At 37.0% G+C, this 18,663-nt stretch overlaps 3 protein-coding genes across 3 annotated transcripts; 1 reads left to right on the top strand and 2 right to left on the bottom strand.

Moving 5' to 3' along the window:
• Positions 1 to 291: 291 nt before the first annotated feature.
• LOC125816042 (F-box protein At1g55000) lies at positions 292 to 2,980 on the bottom strand. Its single transcript, XM_049495638.1, has 2 exons — positions 2,515 to 2,980; positions 292 to 1,025 (listed from the first exon to the last, which is right to left on the bottom strand). Exons 1-2 carry the CDS (start codon positions 2,944 to 2,946, stop codon positions 651 to 653), a joined length of 807 nt encoding a protein of 268 aa, XP_049351595.1. The 5' UTR covers positions 2,947 to 2,980; the 3' UTR covers positions 292 to 650.
• Positions 2,981 to 3,500: 520 nt separating this feature from the next.
• LOC125816014 (protein AUXIN RESPONSE 4) lies at positions 3,501 to 6,945 on the bottom strand. Its single transcript, XM_049495601.1, has 2 exons — positions 5,606 to 6,945; positions 3,501 to 4,045 (listed from the first exon to the last, which is right to left on the bottom strand). Exons 1-2 carry the CDS (start codon positions 6,803 to 6,805, stop codon positions 3,800 to 3,802), a joined length of 1,446 nt encoding a protein of 481 aa, XP_049351558.1. The 5' UTR covers positions 6,806 to 6,945; the 3' UTR covers positions 3,501 to 3,799.
• Positions 6,946 to 7,767: 822 nt separating this feature from the next.
• On the top strand, positions 7,768 to 18,566 carry LOC125816003 (aminopeptidase P2). Its single transcript, XM_049495590.1, has 13 exons — positions 7,768 to 8,181; positions 8,819 to 8,944; positions 9,085 to 9,204; positions 10,712 to 10,987; positions 12,259 to 12,431; positions 12,755 to 13,009; positions 13,543 to 13,694; positions 15,393 to 15,583; positions 16,131 to 16,239; positions 16,332 to 16,486; positions 17,153 to 17,245; positions 17,821 to 17,901; positions 18,329 to 18,566. Exons 1-13 carry the CDS (start codon positions 7,861 to 7,863, stop codon positions 18,398 to 18,400), a joined length of 2,124 nt encoding a protein of 707 aa, XP_049351547.1. The 5' UTR covers positions 7,768 to 7,860; the 3' UTR covers positions 18,401 to 18,566.
• Positions 18,567 to 18,663: the final 97 nt, after the last annotated feature.

The following is an 18,663-nucleotide window of genomic DNA, read 5'->3' as shown; positions in this document are numbered from 1 at the left end:
GTGATATCATCTCAGAATCAGATCGGTGTTTCTGTATAATACAGGCTTTTGTACTGTTTTAAGAATCTATTGGTTTCAATATTGCAATAAATGTTTGCTCATATAGGAGAATTGAGGAATAGTCCCCATAGAACCTGAATGTCTCGTGCAGTTCTCTTGTGAAATGGTAAGCATTATTGACATCAAAAGCAGCAGTAAGAAAGTGCTGTGGTTACATCCAAGAGTTATCAGGTGAATGTGTCATCCAGTTTTTGTTGCGCAGAAGATTGACAGAACATATGTCTCCACAAGTTACTGATAATACAAGTTTTCAATCATTTAGGTGTACATTTTACAAGAATACAGATGGAATTCAACGGTCATACAAGTATTAAAACACAATGTATCTGACTATACATAGTACAAAGTGAATAAACTACATGTATTTACTATGCCGACAGCAACAACAATTCTAATAGACAGATTCATTTCCTCCAATCACTTCAAGGAAGGATCATTATTGAAGCAGACCTACCATTATAGGCAAGCAACCAGATGGGTGATGCGGGAGCAACTCATTGTGACCTCACATCCTTCGTCACTAGTCTCATTACCAGGTAGATCCCTACATTCACACATCTTACCAGGATGACCCTTTCGACATGAACAAGCTAAGTCAACCCTGCCTCCCTCTCCCACCTCAGATCCTCCGAGAATTGTGAGAAAGCAGATCGGGGGTCACCATCTGATACTGCAAAGTAATATTGGGCAGTTTCACCATCAACTTGCATGCTTCTCCTTAGGGAGTCTATCACCCTTTTCTTGCTTCTCTCTGAGGTCAATCTATTTAACATTGTGGTGAGCTTTGGATCAGGGCCACCGTCAAGATACAAAACTGCCACTTCCCTTTTTGCATATATATCCAGCTCTATATAGCAAGTGCCATTGATGAGGCAGTCTGGATTGCTAATAGGAATGAGTAACCTGTCCCTCGAGTATATACCATGGTCACTCATCATATTGTTCAAGCGTTTTATACCCATGACCTGCCAATTAAAGGAAATTCTTAACAAAGTTGCTTCTTAGAGAAGCTAGAAACCCACATCATTAAGCAGCACAAACATATTAGTTTAAGAGAATAAGATCAAGTTATAGCATGTCCACTGAAAATTGTAATAATATCTAAAATAAAGGCCTCTATAATTATTTACAATGCTGCTTCTAGTGTCTGGTAGCTTATTGTCAATCTTATTCATTATGTTTTGAGCCCATTAGTGAAAACAATAATTACACAGGTGTATCCCACATGTTATATGTTGATGATACATTGATTGGGTGGAGCTAGGGAGAAGCAACTAATAAATTCAGACGTAGTGCAAAGGAATATTTCTCATGTCCATAGTATTTGGGCCAAATTTGTGCACTTTCACTAATTCACAGGGTAGCTTATCCATCCCACAATCACAAGCTATCAAGGTCCCACCAAGATTGGAGCATATTCACATCAAGTGTTGCAGTTAGGACTCGAACTTGGGATCCCCACTTGGCGATCCCCTACAGAGTAGTAGTGCTAGTGCCATTTGAGGTTAACTCTGGTCTACATAAACAAAAGGCTCTCCTATTCCCAGTTACTGGAGGTACCACTATTCAGTCTTCTGTCCAGTACATTAGACTGCATAGTACAACTTCCAGCTACAGCCAAAATGCCGAAATGTGTACAGAGCCAGCAAAATACATCATATTGAGCAGAATCATAGAACATACTAGTAGGAACTTATGGGATGAGTTCTACGGAGCTTGGTTAAGTTAATGGTACATTGCAGAAAGAAGAAGTTTTGGCAAGACAGAAGGCACGAGAAACATTTAGAGACAGGTTCCCACATTTATTTACCATGGACATCAACAAAGATGCATATTTTGCAGATCACGGGCAGTTTTGGAGCATCAAATTCTGAAGGAGACTACAAGACTGGGAATTTGAATTAGACTAACTCAAATTTTCAATTAAAACCATATCCTGAATCATTAGGGTGGGAAGGATGTACAATTCATTATTCACTGCTAAGTCGTGCTATGATATGCTACTAAGAAACTCGGGTATAGGAAGGCACAGTGATCTCATTGGCCTAGAAAGTTTAACATAAATCTCCTTCAAGGTGCTTCCTTTACACGGATAGCTACATTTGGGGCTTGTCTAACACATTATAACTTACAGAGAGGTGAGATAAGTATATGTTTTCAGCCTATTATCTGCTTTTTCCAGACATGGTTCCTTCGAAATTCTTAACTGAAAATGTGCCCTGCAAGCTTAGTGTGATTAGCAAGCTAAAACATATACTTAAAATGTGTGTTTTTCTTCTCTAATGTTCATTCTTCACCAGTTTTTCCAACAGTTTTATTTATCTAGAAAGCAAAATAGGACCTTGAATTGAAGATAAAAAACGACTCCTTCAAATGAATTAACAAAAATAAACGGCTACATACGTAACATTCACATACATGACACATATGTATATAGAGAGAGAGGGAGTATACATGGACGGAGTACTTGACGGCGAGGCTAGCAACACTATCACCACGGACGATGCGATGAGAAATGGCAAATTTTGAAAGGCTGTTATCTCTCCAGAAGCTGCCGGAGGAAGGATCGCCTATGACGTCCTTGATCTTCCAAGGATCCTTAAATGCCTTCGTCTGCAGTTCACGATCGGAGGCCACAAAGTTCCAGATTCTACTCACACACGCAGCACGCGCCAAGTCAGGGAGAGCAAGTTTCTCGAGGATGGCGCGTAGAGTATCGTGGCATATCAAGGCTGAAAAGTGAGAATTCATCGGGGATATCACGGCTTCTCCGCCGTGTACGACGGTGGTGGAAGATGCCGACGGCGGAATTTGATCTGAATTTTGGATTTCGGAAGGATTCAGTGGTTGGAGAAGCTGTTCGTCATCATCACAGCAACATCCCATCGCTAGATGATGATAGCAGTGGTGTTAGTGCGCATACGACGTATTTGTATATTGCGTGGATTAACTTAAGCCGCGGGTGGGTTTTGAAGAAATTGTAAAAGAGGGAATTTATATATTGGAAAAGACAAAAGTAGGATTAGAGAATCTTAGTAACTCACTTGTAGGCTATCTGAACTCCCACGTTATTGGTGAGGGTTCAATATCCACATGATAATCCCTTTCCATTTTTTGGAAAAATGTTTTATACCAGTCAAATGGTCAAGGGGTGGGAGTTTGATAGCACTAGGTGATGGAAAGGAGGCGGAGGCAATGAACTTAGAATGTCAATTGAAACTTGTTATCTTTACTTCTATTAGGAAGTCATGTTCCTCATTTTAAAGAAATCCTTTTCAACAAAATATATTGACCAATCAAACATGAAAAAATTGGAAACATTTTCCTCCATGGCAAACACACCCTAATAGTCGATAGACTCAAGAATGAAACGTGAGTGGTTGAGTTCACCTTTGATGCTTTGGATGGATGGTCGAAAGCTGAAACAGGACATAGTGAAGTATACAAGTATTGCATCTTAGATTTTACAAAGAGAGACATGTATTTCAAAGATTTGTGTGAAGCAGCCAGCATCAGTCTGGCTACACCTCAAACTACATTACAAACTCTTGGCTTGATCTGATACATAGTGCCAACACTTGTACAATAACAAAAATTAGATAGCAGAAAAGCTCTGAGCAGTCACCACTATGAAACTGCAGCTAGAGGGGAAAAAAAGAGAGGAATTTAAGGGTATGAATCTAGTCTAGTCTTACAGACTTGGAAAGCAATCAAGAGAGTACATTTTCTAGAAAGCAAATCACATGGCCCACTCTTGACCAAGCCCATATGCATCCATATATCCGGCATGAGCATGTCCATGACCATGATCATGCTCGTGGCCATGGCTATCATGACCGTGGTGGTGGTGGTGATCGCCACTCTTCGCTTCATCAAACATCTTCTGGACATGTTCAGGTACAGGTTCTTCAGTTTGTTTCACATTCTTCGGCAAGGAGGAAACAAATTGATAGATACTTTCAGCTATCTCCTCAGAATTATGCTCCTAAAAATCAGCAAAAAAGATGTTTTAGATCATCTTCAAGCAACATAGATAAATAATTCATTAGTATGTCTACTGTCAAAAAGAAATTAGCCCTATAGGCTATAGCATATGCTTTTTTTTTTTGGTTTTGTTGAGTAAGTGCACCTATACCGTATGTAGGGGAGTACAATTACAACTTTAAAGGAAAAACTGGTGAGTCTTGGCTATTAAGAGGAATACATATAAATCAAGTAAAGAAACTTTTGAAAATTATTCAAGTTCCTTTCCGTTAATAAACATCCAGAGCATGCAACTGATGGATCAGTGCGCCTTTTCACATCATTGTTGCACAAAAGTGGTCTAGGCAAACTACTATACCAACAGATAAGGGGTATATAAGATTGCAAATTGCATGTATCTAAAGAGAATATAAGAGGTGGCTATATAGGAAAGACTTAAATTCTTCAAATATTTTCTATCCAAGGCAGACAACCATTGCTTGGAAAGTTTAAAGCTCAGCCGTAAAAACTTATCAGATGGACACCATGTCAAAACTACGAAGAGACTGTTAAATTCATAAAGAAGATCTGTCTGTCTTTCATGTACAGTTCCAAGTATTCATGAATTGATCTGCAAATGAGGTTGGGAGGACTATAAGTCTATAACCATTCAAGGCTACCATTAAGGAATAAAGCATGGAATCCCCTATTTTCTTTTTCTTTTTTGATAGTAAACCATGTCTACTGTAGATTACAAGAGGAAAGTGTTAAGCAAGCATGACCGGAATACATCCATGAGAAAGCAGCCATGTAGGCCAAATTATGAACTTCATTTTTCAAAAAAAGAGACGAACTTCAGTTACATGACAAACAATTATGCAATTAAATGAATGGAGAACAGAATCAGTCATTACAGCATGAATAACATCATGATATCAATTAAGGATGGCATGGTCAAACACAGTTCTAGAATCAAGGAGGATTCAGCTTGAAGGCATGAGCACTAGGGATTTATATTGTTATTTGATAAGGGGAAAAGGTAGCACCAGATCATCCAGTAAGTAATTAAGGTCTTTTTTTTTCTTGCGTCTGCTGCTTTTATCACAACCTGGTATTCTCTCATTACACCAAAAATAAAAGTGAAACAAAAAGGACCTTTTAATGGTTACACATCTGCTTGAATCATTTGGCCTCGAGACACAATTTCAATATTTTAAGTCTTCTTCTAGAGTTCGGTGTCAAGAAATATTGAAGTAACTGATCTTCACCAGCTGAAAATTATTTGGAATGATTATTCAATTGCTTTATGCTGTCTCATCAGAATTTTCAAGATAAAACTAATTGCTTTAGCATGTAAATTAGAAAAAAACTATCAGTTATGCCTACCCTTCCATGTCTGGGGGAGCCTCATAGTGGTATCTTAACTAGAACCTATGACTTTTAGTACATCAAGCAGGCAGCAAGTGAAAATAGTATCATCGAAATCACATCTCTTTGATACTCTCTAAAACAGATTCAAACTTATAGGAATAAACATTTTCAGACAAAATAGGAATGAAACATCCATGTTCTTGATCCTCACCTGTGGCCATCTCCCACCAGAATGACTGACAAATTTTGCCTGAGGGATTGCATCAGCAACTTGACGTCCCTCCTCGGTCCACTCCTTGGACAAGGCATCAGACCAAATTACTTGCATTGGTAGCCCTTTCACTCCATCCGAAGCAGCCCATTCATTCAAATCAAAACTACAATTCAGGCTCCTCCCCATCCCTACAACAGCTCTTCTTCCATCCCTTCCCTTCAAAAGAATCCTATGACCCTCAGCCTCCAAGCTACCAACCGATCTAGAACAGCACGTTCCAAGTAATCTCCTAAAAGCAAATCCCAATCCCAAAACAGCATCCCTTAACACTGGCATTTCCAACACCCATAATGGCAATGCTGTTCCACTCGGCGCACTATCTAGAACCACCACACTTCTAAGCAATCCCTGGTTCTCCGAAACCCAATTAGCAGTCAAACCCAGTGCAGAATCATGCAAAACCAAATCCACAGGTGACAATCCCATTGTATCAATCACTTGCCCCAACACTTTTCCAATCTCTTCAGTACCCAAATCAACAGCCTTGACAACATTTCTTTTTGAAACCCGGATTTTATTTTCCTCATAGTTCACATACCCCTGCTCAACAAGCTGATCAAACCCCCAAAATATCCCCTTTTCTTGAATTTCATTATACATATCCTTAAGCCTCCCTAGAACCCCATCATCCACATGCTCTTCCTCCACAACCATCGTCTTATCCGAAAACCCAGAACCAGGCAGATCGATAGCAACAGCATGAACACCTCTAACACCCAAAAAATTGACAACTTTTTGAAACGCAAAAGAGCTACATCCTAGTCCATGAACAATAAGTACCTGATCAGAAGACTTTGATGGTCCTTCTTGGATAGCAAAAACTTCAATTTGTGGCTGGTTAGGAGCTGTTTGAACTTTGATATTTCGCCCTTTAGCGTAGTGTTGTCGTAGATTTAGGGGCAGGCTAAGAAACCATGTTTTAGGGTCTTGCGGGTAAAGAGAAGTGAGAATCATGAATATGAGGGTTACAAGAGAGACTGAAATGGTGAAATAGAACCAGAAATGAAATGGGTTTGTCGCATTTGTAGTTTTGGTGGATTTAATGGGTTTTGGGGCGGTTGATTCAGAAGGTTTTGAAGTGGGTTTTCGTTGTTTCAGTGAACTTCGGGAGTCTGGTTCTTCAGTTATGATTGCCATTGTTGATGAGTAGAGCAGAGAGATAGCAGCACGAAGAAGAGTGGATTTTCAAGATTTGCAATGGAGATCAACAAGCGTGAGAAAAGCAAAAAGGGTAGTGTAAAAAGCAGCTTTTTTGTGATTTCAAAGGTGGTTTTAGCTGTAAAATACTATATGTACTGTGTAATGATGGCAAATAAGCTGAAGAATAATGGAGACAGAGACCGGAGAGCAGAGCACCTTAAAAGAGAAATATTTTTATGTAATGATTTGAGGTAAAATATTTTTTTCCACTTAGTGTTCGGTATTGTGCCATCATAGTATCTCTTTTAGAAAACACTCTTTTACATTATTTTTTTCATAGCTAAAGCTTGAATTAAGAACTTTAATTGAGAATTGAGGTAAATTTTTTAAATATTCACTCTGTCCAAGTTTCTTGAAAGTTATAAACTTTAAAATATTTTTCTTCTTGGATTTAAAAATATCTTAATAATTTATTTGATCAAGTTTTCTATAAGCTAAAAGCATTGCAAATTTTTTCTAGGTACTTGACAAAATAAAGTACAATTTTTTTGACAAAGAAATTGTAAATTTTACTTTTTTTTAATGAGTGAAAACATAAAAATATATTTTTCAAAGTAAAAATTTCTTACCAAATTATTCTTCATTAATTTAAGCATATGCTCTTGATTCTTATACACGATATTTACAATAAATCAATCTAATAATACATTTATATTTACAATAAATTAACCTAATAATACACTTGTAACTCATGATATTTAGAGTAAATCAATCTAATAATACACTAATCACTCAATCATGTTAAATAATTTATATTCTAATTTAGAATTTAGTAAAAAATTAAATATAAATTATTTTTACCTAAATAAATATTTAAAACTAGATTTCTATTTAAACAAGCAAGTAGAGTATAAATGATATCCCAAAATTGAGTTGAGTATACGTCTGTCTGTCTGACAGAAATATTTGCGTCTCAAATCAAGATTCCTTTTAGCTTTTGCCCAAACACTTTGGAGTTGTGAATACTCTTATCCATTCTTTCTTCTCCATCAATGGATTCTTCATTATCAGCTTCCACCACCATGCTTACTTGCTCTTCCAAACTTCACCATTATCCACCTCGAAGTTTTCGTTTCCTCTCTTTCTCCCTCCCCATTTTCCGCAAACTCGGAATTTGCCCCAAATTTCTTTCAAAATCTCCAAATCTTACTGTCCGAAGTTCCAGTTCCATCACTGCTAAACCCTCCTGGGAATTTCAGAAAAAGGGTAGAGGAAAAGAACAGGATAACAAGCTACGTGCTCTTCGTGAGATCTTTACTAGGCCTGGTGTTAATGTTGATGCTTATATTATTCCTTCCCAAGACGCCCATCAGGTTTATATTCTTGATTTTCTTGAATTCAAGATCTTATTTTTTTGGGGTTGCGTGGATGGTTGGGGATAGTAATCTTGATTTGCTTTGAAGTTGGGTTGTATTAATGGTATGTTCTTGAGTGGTTAGTGTAAAGTTTGTTGCTTGTTTTTTTTAGTGGACTTCAATTAGTACTTCAATTCCCATTAATTTTCGCCTTTTTGAAGTGTTCTTTGGAAAATCTACTGCTATTTCGAGGTATTGATGATGTTTTTATGTATAGGTCTGGTGATTCAGTTTCAAGATAGTGTTTCTATTATTGGTATTAGTTCCCGTTGAATAGCAGAATCTGTTCTTTATAAAGTAGTTGTTTTGCTAAGATTCTCTGTTTCTAACATAATTGCCTGTTTAGGTTATGATTTACTTACTAATTGAAACAACACTTCACTCATTTAAAGTGATCACTTGGTGCAGTGATATGGTGTGATGTGAAGTGAACTTGTTAGTATTGATTTCATTCCTTGGTAGTTAATCTTACATTCGTGGAAGGTATTAAGTGAGCTCTGGAAGTATCATGTGGATGGGAAGATAGGCATCAAATGGAACTATCTGTCAATTCTTTTTACAAGTTTTGCTAAATGTGAATTTTGTTGATTTGTAGAGTGAGTTCATTGCCGAATGTTATATGCGAAGAGCCTATATATCAGGATTTACGGGAAGTGCAGGCACTGCAGTTGTTACCAAGGATAAAGCAGCCTTGTGGACAGATGGGCGATATTTTTTACAGGTTTGTATTATATGCATGGTTGCTTTAGTTTTACTGATCATTTTCTCAATGGAAGCAAGCTGAATGATTTGGTTAGTATCCTCTGTGTGTATCTGCTGTCTTCTAATTATGTTTTTCTTCTCTTTGGTGTGTGTAAACAGGCTGAGAAGCAGTTGAACTCTAGTTGGGATCTCATGAGAGCTGGTAACATGGGGGTGCCTACTCCTAGTCAGTGGCTTAACACTGTCCTAGCACCTGGTTGCAAGATCGGTATAGATCCTGTAAGTAATGCTCAAATATGCTTTTAGATTTGTGAATTTGTTTAAGTATCAGTAAAAGAAAGTATTGGAATGTGGATATTTTTTTTGATAAAGTATTGGAATGAGGATATGTTTACTTATTGTGGGAAGACAAGATGTTTTCGTCAATGAGTCAACAAGTTCACATATTTTCATGCTCATGCTCATGTGTGGATAATGGGCATGAATCCTCCCTCTCCTCTTGTATCATTCATCAGAGTACCCCTTCTAAGTTCCGGGCTTGGTTAGTCAGAATTCAGAAAATTTAACCTGTATTTCAAGTTCAACAGAGTATTAAGCTAAATCAAATTCAAATTGTCAACTCTGATGTTTTTGTATGTATATATGAAAACAATAGCCCATGATAAGTAATTGTCACATTATTCTGATCTTATCTTTTAAATTTACCCTTAGCTGACTTAGTCTCACTCACAAGACCCCAACTACTAGATGGGCCTGTTTTTTTATTATCTGGAATCGACCCAAGATAAAATTATAAAGTTTGTGATTGACATAATTTGTGTAACTTTGAGAAAAGTATCTACTGTGATTGGATTTTAAGTAGTGAAGTTGTATAGAACATCTATAAAAAGTAATGTTATATGGTAGTAACTGTTAGGCTGCCAAAGTAGATCTAAAATCACATAAAAGGAAATCTGCATATCCTTGGAATCAATGCGAACTTAGCTAACGATAGGCACAAAGGAAGAATAAGATCCATAAAGGTGATATCTACCCCTTCACAGGGTAGAGGTAAGGCTGCGTATACATCGTCCTCCTTAGATCCCACTTGTGGGATTATGACGGGTATGTTCTTGTTTGACACTTTTTGAAGGTCTCCATCATGCCCTTAATGCTAAGGAATGCATACTTACAGTTTCAACAAAAGGTGATCTCTACTAGTTGGAGAATAGGTTTTAGACTTGTTAGGGAACTCTAATAATACTTCTATTTTATTTTATTTTATTTGTTATGATGATGACATGAGTTGAGGATTCATATAACCAACCTCAACTTGTTTGAGTCTGAGGCATAGTTGTTGTTGGTTGGTTGTATGTTACTGCCTTCGTCACAACTTATATGAAATTCTTCCATTTTGGGATATTCTTATATGTTTGATACCATAGCACTAACAACTGACAGTCAACTTAAAAGTCTACTTTTTATCCTCTTGACCGTGAAGCCCATTCTGAAACCTTAGCGATGGTGCTAAGTGGCCCAATGTGGTCGATACCTAAAGTTGTTCGCCAGAAACTTGTAGTTAGTCTTAGTACTTGATTACTGTATTATGGTTATCGTCGCCTATAATTCAGTCACTCTTGTGTTTATTGATGATTGGAAGCCTACTATTTCACCTCTTCTAGTTCAAATTCAAAATTTTCAATCTTGCAAACACTTTTCTATTTGCTTTAAACACCATTAAATCATAATTAACCTTGCATTTTCTTTCCTCTTATATCAGTTCTCTTTGTTTTGATGAAGGGAACAGTTTCTTTTTTCATCTGATGCTGCAAAAGAATTCAAAGAAGACATTTCTAAAGGGAACCATGAGTTGGTCTTTTTGTATGATTTCAACCTTGTAGATGAAATTTGGAAGGAGTCGAGGCCAAATCCTCCAAAGGAACCAATTAGATTGCATGACCTAAAATATGCTGGTGTAAATGTGTCGTCAAAGCTTTCATGCTTGAGATCTGAATTAAGAAATGCTGGTGCATCGGCGATTGTTATCTCCATGCTTGACGAAATTGCATGGCTATTGAACTTGGTAATCCTCTTTGCGCTTCTTTAAAATCTTTGTTAAGTTTTTTTTTTTTTGATAACCGAGAAATCCGTCTGTGACCCACCCTTTGGACCAATCGCAGCCTTCTAAACTCGGTGGATAATGGGCCCGCCCCTCTACCCTTCTCCACTTAAATACCGGGCTTCGCTTTGCATGGTGTGGGGCTTGAACCTGTGACCTAAGCCACAAATCCTCCACCTTTTGCCACTTGAGCTAGGCCTTGGGGGCAAAATCTTTGTTAAGTTTTACTTGATCATATGTGCACAAAGAGATCATTTGTAACCCAGATTCATGCTTGTGTGTGATTTTTTGGTCTGAGGGGTAGGAAGAAACTATCCTTCTCATTTGTTATTAATCCAGTTAACTGGGGAAAAAATGTACGGCTATCAATAGTTCTTACATCTGATAATCTTACTCAGTTGAAGACAGTTCAGATGAGTTGCATTTCAGCGTAATTATCCTTTAAGCTGTGTCTCTTTATCTTTCTCTTCAAATTGTGTTTTCTTAATTTCCCATATGACAAAGCTTCAAGAACAATATCTTGAATATTTTACACTTAACCTCTAAATCAATTTTCCATTTTTGCTCTTGATAAGTTTATAAGACTAGTAACAAATTCTACTCCTATTAATTAGTAAAATTTCTGGGAACCAGCTTCATTCTGATAACCAAACCTAATATTTCTAAAACTTGGCGTTAAAAGTTTGTTTTTTCCAGTGAACAGCTCTTACAGTATTCACTGTATGGGAATAATTTTTGTGATTATGTATTGTATATATCTGTTAATCATATTGTTATCAAAAAATATCTGTTAGCATATTTTAATATTTGAAGCAAAGATGTTTGATATAATTTGATTGTACTACAATGGTGCACCCAGCTTAGACCATTCAAGATCTTTTGATTTTTGCCTGCACACTTATTAATCCTTTGAAAAGATGAGATTGACATATCAATATGTATTTTAGTAAGCGTTTTTATTATGATGGCCCTATAAATGGTTAGTTCATGGATTCTTTGTAAATTTAATAGCTAATAATATTCTTTCTTCAAAGAATATTAATTGTTAACTGCCAATAGTTGGTCTAGTTTCTAGTTCTCAAGGATATTTATAACATTGGAAGTCATATGTCAAGATTTCAACTTCTTATTGTGGATGCGCAACAAATGTATTTACATGCTTTGGGTTGCCGTTGAATGATGACTTAAATTGCTTTCAGTTTCTTATTTGATTAGTTATTTACTTGTGTCTCCAGAGAGGTAATGATATCCGACATTCACCAGTAATGTACGCATATTTAGTTGTGGAGATAGATGGGGCAAAATTGTTCGTAGATGATACTAAAGTAACACCTGAAGTTATGGAACACTTGACAAATGCTGGCATAGAATTGAGAGCATATGAATCCATTCTTTCTGAAATTGAAAGGTGACTTTGCTGCATATTTTTATTTGGAATTTCAAATTTTGTCTACTTGTCAACAGTTCTATGTCTTGTATTTGATATCCTCTGTCAAGGACAACTGCAGTGAGAACTGTGTGTGAGAAGCTTGTGTATATATTTATCTCAGCATTTGAGTGTTCAACTCCACAAACAGCACCCTAGACTTAAAGGCTAATGGTGCTGCAAAATTTTAATGGATTCTGTTTCTAATAGAAGAAATTCCTCAAAAATGAAAGCATTACTAATAGTGTGTTTTTGGAGAGAGTTCTTCCCATAATAAAATTTGACTTCAGAATCGCTCTTTTCAGTTTGGCAGCAAAAGGAGCAAACCTTTGGTTGGACACTTCATCAGTCAATGCTGCTATTGTAAATGCATATGAATCAGCTTGTTACAAATATCTTTGGGATTCTGCAACTAAAAGCAGGAAGAAGAGGACTGCCAACCTTGATTCCAATGGTCAATCTGGGGGACCATGTGCAGTATATAGGAGTTCTCCTGTCTCTCTGAGTAAAGCTGTCAAAAATGATGCTGAGTTAGAAGGGATGCGTAACTGCCATCTAAGGTACTGAAAATCCAATCCAACCTTTTAAACATATGTCAATTGTCAATAACTACTGCCTATTGTATCACGATCTATGTGTCCAAAAGCGTACTATTTCACCACTTCCCACTCTATATGTGATGCTGCTGCCATCTTTACCCAAAAATGTAATGTTGCTGCCATAGAAGTCCTCCAACACTTCCATTATATGCCCTCTATAATTTCTCCCCGTGAGGTAGTCTAATTATTTCCTACCTCCCTCCTGTGTTCCATTTTTGTCTGAAATGACTGTCCTCCAGAGTGATCGCTCCTCCGTATCAAATCTCCATATCCATTTACACAGTGAAACTTCGTTGAAGCCTTATTGGGATCTACATGAAGGTTTTGTCGGTAAACATATTACAATAATAATAACTGTGACTTTGGATCAGTTTCTTCTATTCCATGGAAAACCATAACTGTGACTTCTTTTCTGTACGAGAGATAGTTGCATAGATTTATAGCATTCATTCTTTGTGTGGCCTTTTATGGTGAAGCATTATCTTTTGATGCAGGGATGCAGCTGCATTAGCTCAATTTTGGGCTTGGCTGGAGGATGAAATCCAAAGGGATGTTGTTCTGACAGAAGTAGAAGTTGCAGACAAACTTCTTGAATTTCGCTCACACCAAGATGGCTTTCTTGATACAAGCTTCGACACCATAAGTGGTATATTAGTTTCTATTATCATGATTGAGCCGAATTATGAAACGTATATAGTAGTGAAGAGCTAGTGTTTGTCTTTGTGGACTTTTACTGGATAATAATAGCAGCTTTGTCTCGAATGAAAATGTATTAAGAATATAGATATCAAAATTATATCCCATGCTTGTAGATATTTCTTTCAATTCTGTTTTCCTACCAAAGTTTTTTGAAATTTAGAATGCTTTAGATCTTTTGGAGATGAAAAATTGTTTCTTTGACTTTTGTTTTCCATATTTCTGTTGACGTTGTCAGTAGGAGAATCATTCCAACTTCTAAGGCATATCCTTTTTGTTCTTCCCTCTAATGCTTAAGCTTATTATAGTTGAAGAGTTTTCATAGCACTTTGGGCGTTGTAAATGTACTTGTTAAAGAATGACAAAAGTCCCACATCGGTGGTTAATGAGATGGGTGGACTCCTTATAAGGTTTGGGCAATCCTCCTCCCTTTGAGCTAGCTTTGGGGTGTGAGTTAGGCTTAAGACCTAATTTAACATGGTATCAGAGCAGGGCCCGTCTCACCCGATGTTGGGGCCCCCAAAATAAAAAATTGCCCACGCACCAGATGCTAAGCACTGGGCGTGAGGTGGGGTGTTAAAGAATGACAAAAGTCCCACATCGGTGGTTAATGAGATGGGTGGACTCCTTATAAGGTTTGGGCAATCCTCCTCCCTTTGAGCTAGCTTTGGCGTGTGAGTTAGGCTTAAGACCTAATTTAACAGTACTTTTGAATGGTCAAAGACAATAGTAAACATTTGTACTCCCTCCATCCCAAACTGATAATTTCCTTTTTGACTAAGCATTTATATTAAGAGGGGAATTGAAATGTAAATATGTAATACCTTAGTATTAGCTAGCAAAAGGTGTGGGCCCCTATATTGACTTTTGTGCTTCTAAGGAATAAAATATAGGAAAACCTTGTATTGGAAAGAGGTAGTCCAATAATAGCTCGAGCTATATAATGTATTGGTACGTCCCTTTTGAGGATAATGATACTATTTTCATGCTGGAAATGTTGGACTACCTGATTAAAAAAATGTTGGACTATGTTCTAAAAGTTGGACATAGGGAGTAGTTGACGACTTTGGGATGAAATGGTGGATATTTGTTAATGAGTCATTTTGCATTGTCCTTTTCATACTGTAGATTCCAAAAAAATATAATACAATACTCATCTTGATTTGATGTCACCAACACAATTTCTATGGTAGTTTATCTTTCGTTTTTCTCTGGATTCTACTCGTTCAATGGTCCACGTATGTCTTATTGTCCATATGCATTCAAGAAATCTTGAATTCATCCTAGTAATGGAAAAACTTTGGTTTCCATTATGTTCAGAGCCATGTCCTGTGCATTCAATGCCCTGTGGCCATCAGGTAAAGGTCACCATGGAAATTGCTACTTGACAGTTTGTAAAGTATGTACACTTTTTCCTAACTAACTTTTTCCAGATGTCCAGCACTTTCCTGTATTGAGTTTTCTGTAATGGAGTGAGTTTCAATTTTCCTTCATGGAAGCATGTGCACCACAATTTTAGATCACTTGTTATGAGATGCTGATAGAAGAGATGTCTGAGTCAACATAAAATGATCAGTGACAGTGCAGAATTATTGACAAGCTGGTCTTTCTCCCCAGTCATATTCATTTTTACTAAATTTACCTGTAGGTTCGGGTGCCAATGGTGCTATAATTCATTACAAGCCAGAGTCAGATAGTTGTAGCACTGTGGATGGGAAGAAACTCTTCCTTTTAGACAGTGGAGGCCAATATATTGATGGAACGACTGATATTACGAGGACAGTGCATTTTGGTGAACCATCTGCAAGAGAAAGAGAATGTTTCACCCGAGTACTACAGGTAAACTATATCTTTCTGCCAGCAATGATACATTATGTTATACTTAGGACAGGAGTATGGTAGAGTTATTCTTGAATTGGATTGTTCTTCAATTCAAGTTCTTACTGATAGGGAACTTGATCTTGTTCAATGCTGACGGGCAGACTTACATTTCAAATATCTAATGTCTGAGTTGATACTTCTGAACACAAGAATTAGCTTCACCACAGATACTTAGCCGTTTCAAAAAAGATACAATGGTTTCTGATTCCCTCGAGCTTAAGGGTCAATCAGATGGAACTGATGGATTGAGTAGGGAAACAGTGAAAGGAACCTATAAAATACCTCATAATTTTAGCAAAGTTAAAGTAATTAATTTTGTTGATATAAAATCAACTCATCAATTATATTCCTTCCAAGTTGTCAGTTCAAATGTTACCCTTTGAAGTACATGTTTTGGAGTTGTGTTCTTGGTATTCTGTGGTAACTCAGTTTGTGGCATAGAGATAAGTGATTCTGTAATTGTTTCGATAGGTTGTACAGTTGTAGTTGATCAAAACATTTGCAGGGTCACATAGCACTCGACCAAGCAGTTTTCCCTGAGAATACTCCTGGTTTCGTGTTGGATGCATTTGCACGGTCCTCCTTATGGAAGGTTGGCCTTGATTACCGGCATGGTAGGTGTGCTCAAAGTTCTGTTTACTTATGATATTAGGAGCTTTTAGTAACTTACATTATTTCCTTTACATGATCTCTTTATTTATTCTAGGAACTGGGCATGGTGTTGGAGCTGCACTAAATGTTCATGAAGGCCCACATAGCATTAGTTTCCGCTTTGGAAATATCACTCCTTTGTTGACAGGCATGATTGTCAGCAATGAACCAGGTTACTATGAAGACCATCATTTTGGTATTCGAATTGAGGTACTTTACCCATTTTTCTGTATATGTACCTATAAGAACTGAAAACTATTTTCTTTTTTGGTTTTTTCATGAGTACCTCTAGTATTTAAATGTTTTATCATTTGAGCCCACAAACGGATTCCTCGTGAAGCTTCTCTTCCTTTTCTCTTAGAGAAGTTCTCTATACAGGTTCTAGTAGATCGACTGCTATAATTTGATGTTAAAACCTCCACCGATTTATAAGTTAAAGCATATGAGTGTGTGCACTTGCTTATTTTCTGTTGGAACCTAAAGAGGTATCTGAGGAACTTTAGATCTCATCTAAAATTTAGGTCAAGTTCATTATTAAACACTAAAGAAGAATTGTTCGCTAAATGCTGATATTAAAATCTCCATCTTGGTAAAAGAAGAATATGTCACAGAAAAAATAGCGACCATTCCTGTTAAAACTTGAACTATAGAAGTGGCATGTAGAGATTCTTTTTCTGCGTCAGTTTGATTTGATTGTAAAAGAATTCTGTCAGGACGTCATGCTGTTCTTTGATGCTCTATTGGCATTAGTGTGCTATACTCTGTGGTTTGTAATGTAGTCAAGTTTATCCTTCCATGTTCAATTTCTTCAGCCTAATGCAAGTTACCTCTGGTTTTCATTGTGTTATCTGATTTTAACTCTTTCTTGTTATCCAGAATCTTCTCTACGTTAAAGAAGAAGATACACCAAATCGTTTTGGAGGAATAGGATATCTGGGATTTGAAAAGCTTACTTTTGTTCCCATACAGGTAAGACAACTCATAATTAATCTTTCTTTGCTTTTACTAATGAATTTTGTCTCTGCTGTTATACACTAGGAAATTGGTTTTGGCAATTCTAGGTTGTACAGTTTCTACTGTGCACAAAGGTGGCATGGTCAATCTGTTTATTTCTGCCGTAGTCTCTGCCATGTAAAATTAGGAACTGACTTTAGGAAACTAACTAATTCAAAAAGCATAAAAATTATCATTGAGATATGGATGAAACAAAGATGAACCATTGAGAAATAATTACTCTACATCAGAGAGTGCAGGAAGTTAAGTATGCATTTGACATTCCTAAAGAGTAAATACTCATATGTTGTAAGGTGTAACATGACATATCATGTATGAGTATACATAAGCTTAAGTCACGAATTTAGATTTCGTATCCATCTTCAGATAACTAATAAAAGAATCCCATTGTTTACCCTTCTGTTTTCGTGACCTGCACTGATGTCAATCATGTCTAAAATCAACTCATTCCGGAATGTATGCACTATGCTCCAACCTCTTCTGCCTTAATTTCTAGTGATATGACTATTTTGTTGCTTCTTATCATCCAGACTAACTTGGTAGACATATCTTTGCTCTCTGTTGCGGAAGTAGAGTGGCTCAATAGTTACCATTTGCAAGTTTGGGAGAAGGTAAGCATCCAAGACGATTTATTTTGTTCTTCTTTCTCTTCCCATGATCTATAGTATGTTTTGTGCAGAATGAACAAGAACCTCATTTGACTACCAATTGGTGATTATATTCCATGCATAGAAAACCTGTGCAATCACTTTACACCTGTAATCTAGAATATCATAAGAGTCTAGGTTATGTCGTTGTAGCAGGTTACTGGTGCAGCTGACATATGATTCCCCTTATGCTGTTATTGTGCAATCATTTGATTTAGGTTGAGGCATTTTAAGAAGCTGCTCGTTTGTCACCATAGTTGTTTTGGTCCAACCTCCCTCCCTCCCCCCCCCCCCCCCCCCCCAAAAAAAAAAAAAGAAAAAAAAGAGCAGACTTTGTGGTTGCTTTTTTCATGTTTAAGACTGTTATTTGCTAACTGGAGATCATCTTTAGGTTTCACCTCTGCTGGATGGTTCTGCACGCCAATGGCTTTGGAACAACACACAGCCTATTACAAAGCTGTAATTTCTTTATACATGCTGTCAATAATACGTTATTCTATCCTTCATCCATTCTTGTACATAAGAGATCAATAATTTGATAATTTAGAGTAACAGCTACTGATACACAGTATAGACAGGCAAACGAACTTTGTTGTACAATAAACTAAGAACTGTTTTTAACATTATTATTAAGGGATGTTAAAGGACCTCCGCAAATGTACAATATTGTGCTGCACTTTTCTTCTTCCTGTTATCTGCCTCAACCCCCGACCCACCCCACCGCAC

The sequence above is a fragment of the Solanum verrucosum genome, unplaced genomic scaffold, assembly GCF_900185275.1.
Source record: "Solanum verrucosum unplaced genomic scaffold, falcon-dt-bn FXZP01000261.1, whole genome shotgun sequence".
In the NCBI taxonomy this organism is placed as follows: domain Eukaryota; kingdom Viridiplantae; phylum Streptophyta; class Magnoliopsida; order Solanales; family Solanaceae; genus Solanum; species Solanum verrucosum.
The sequence above is the reverse complement of the archived record's forward strand: the minus strand, read 5'-3'. Positions and strand labels throughout refer to the sequence as shown.

Coding starts and splice junctions, on each gene's coding strand:
- LOC125816042 (XM_049495638.1), bottom strand. CDS start 2,946: ATGGGATGTTGCTGTGATGATGACGAACAGCTTCTCCAACCACTGAAT. Junction 1,026..2,514: donor CCGTCAAGTACTCCGTCCAT/GTATACTCCCTC, acceptor TTTAATTGGCAG/GTCATGGGTATAAAACGCTT.
- LOC125816014 (XM_049495601.1), bottom strand. CDS start 6,805: ATGGCAATCATAACTGAAGAACCAGACTCCCGAAGTTCACTGAAACAA. Junction 4,046..5,605: donor CTGGTGGGAGATGGCCACAG/GTGAGGATCAAG, acceptor GCTGATTTTTAG/GAGCATAATTCTGAGGAGAT.
- LOC125816003 (XM_049495590.1), top strand. CDS start 7,861: ATGGATTCTTCATTATCAGCTTCCACCACCATGCTTACTTGCTCTTCC. Junction 15,584..16,130: donor GTTTCACCCGAGTACTACAG/GTAAACTATATC, acceptor AAACATTTGCAG/GGTCACATAGCACTCGACCA. Junction 16,240..16,331: donor TGGCCTTGATTACCGGCATG/GTAGGTGTGCTC, acceptor TATTTATTCTAG/GAACTGGGCATGGTGTTGGA.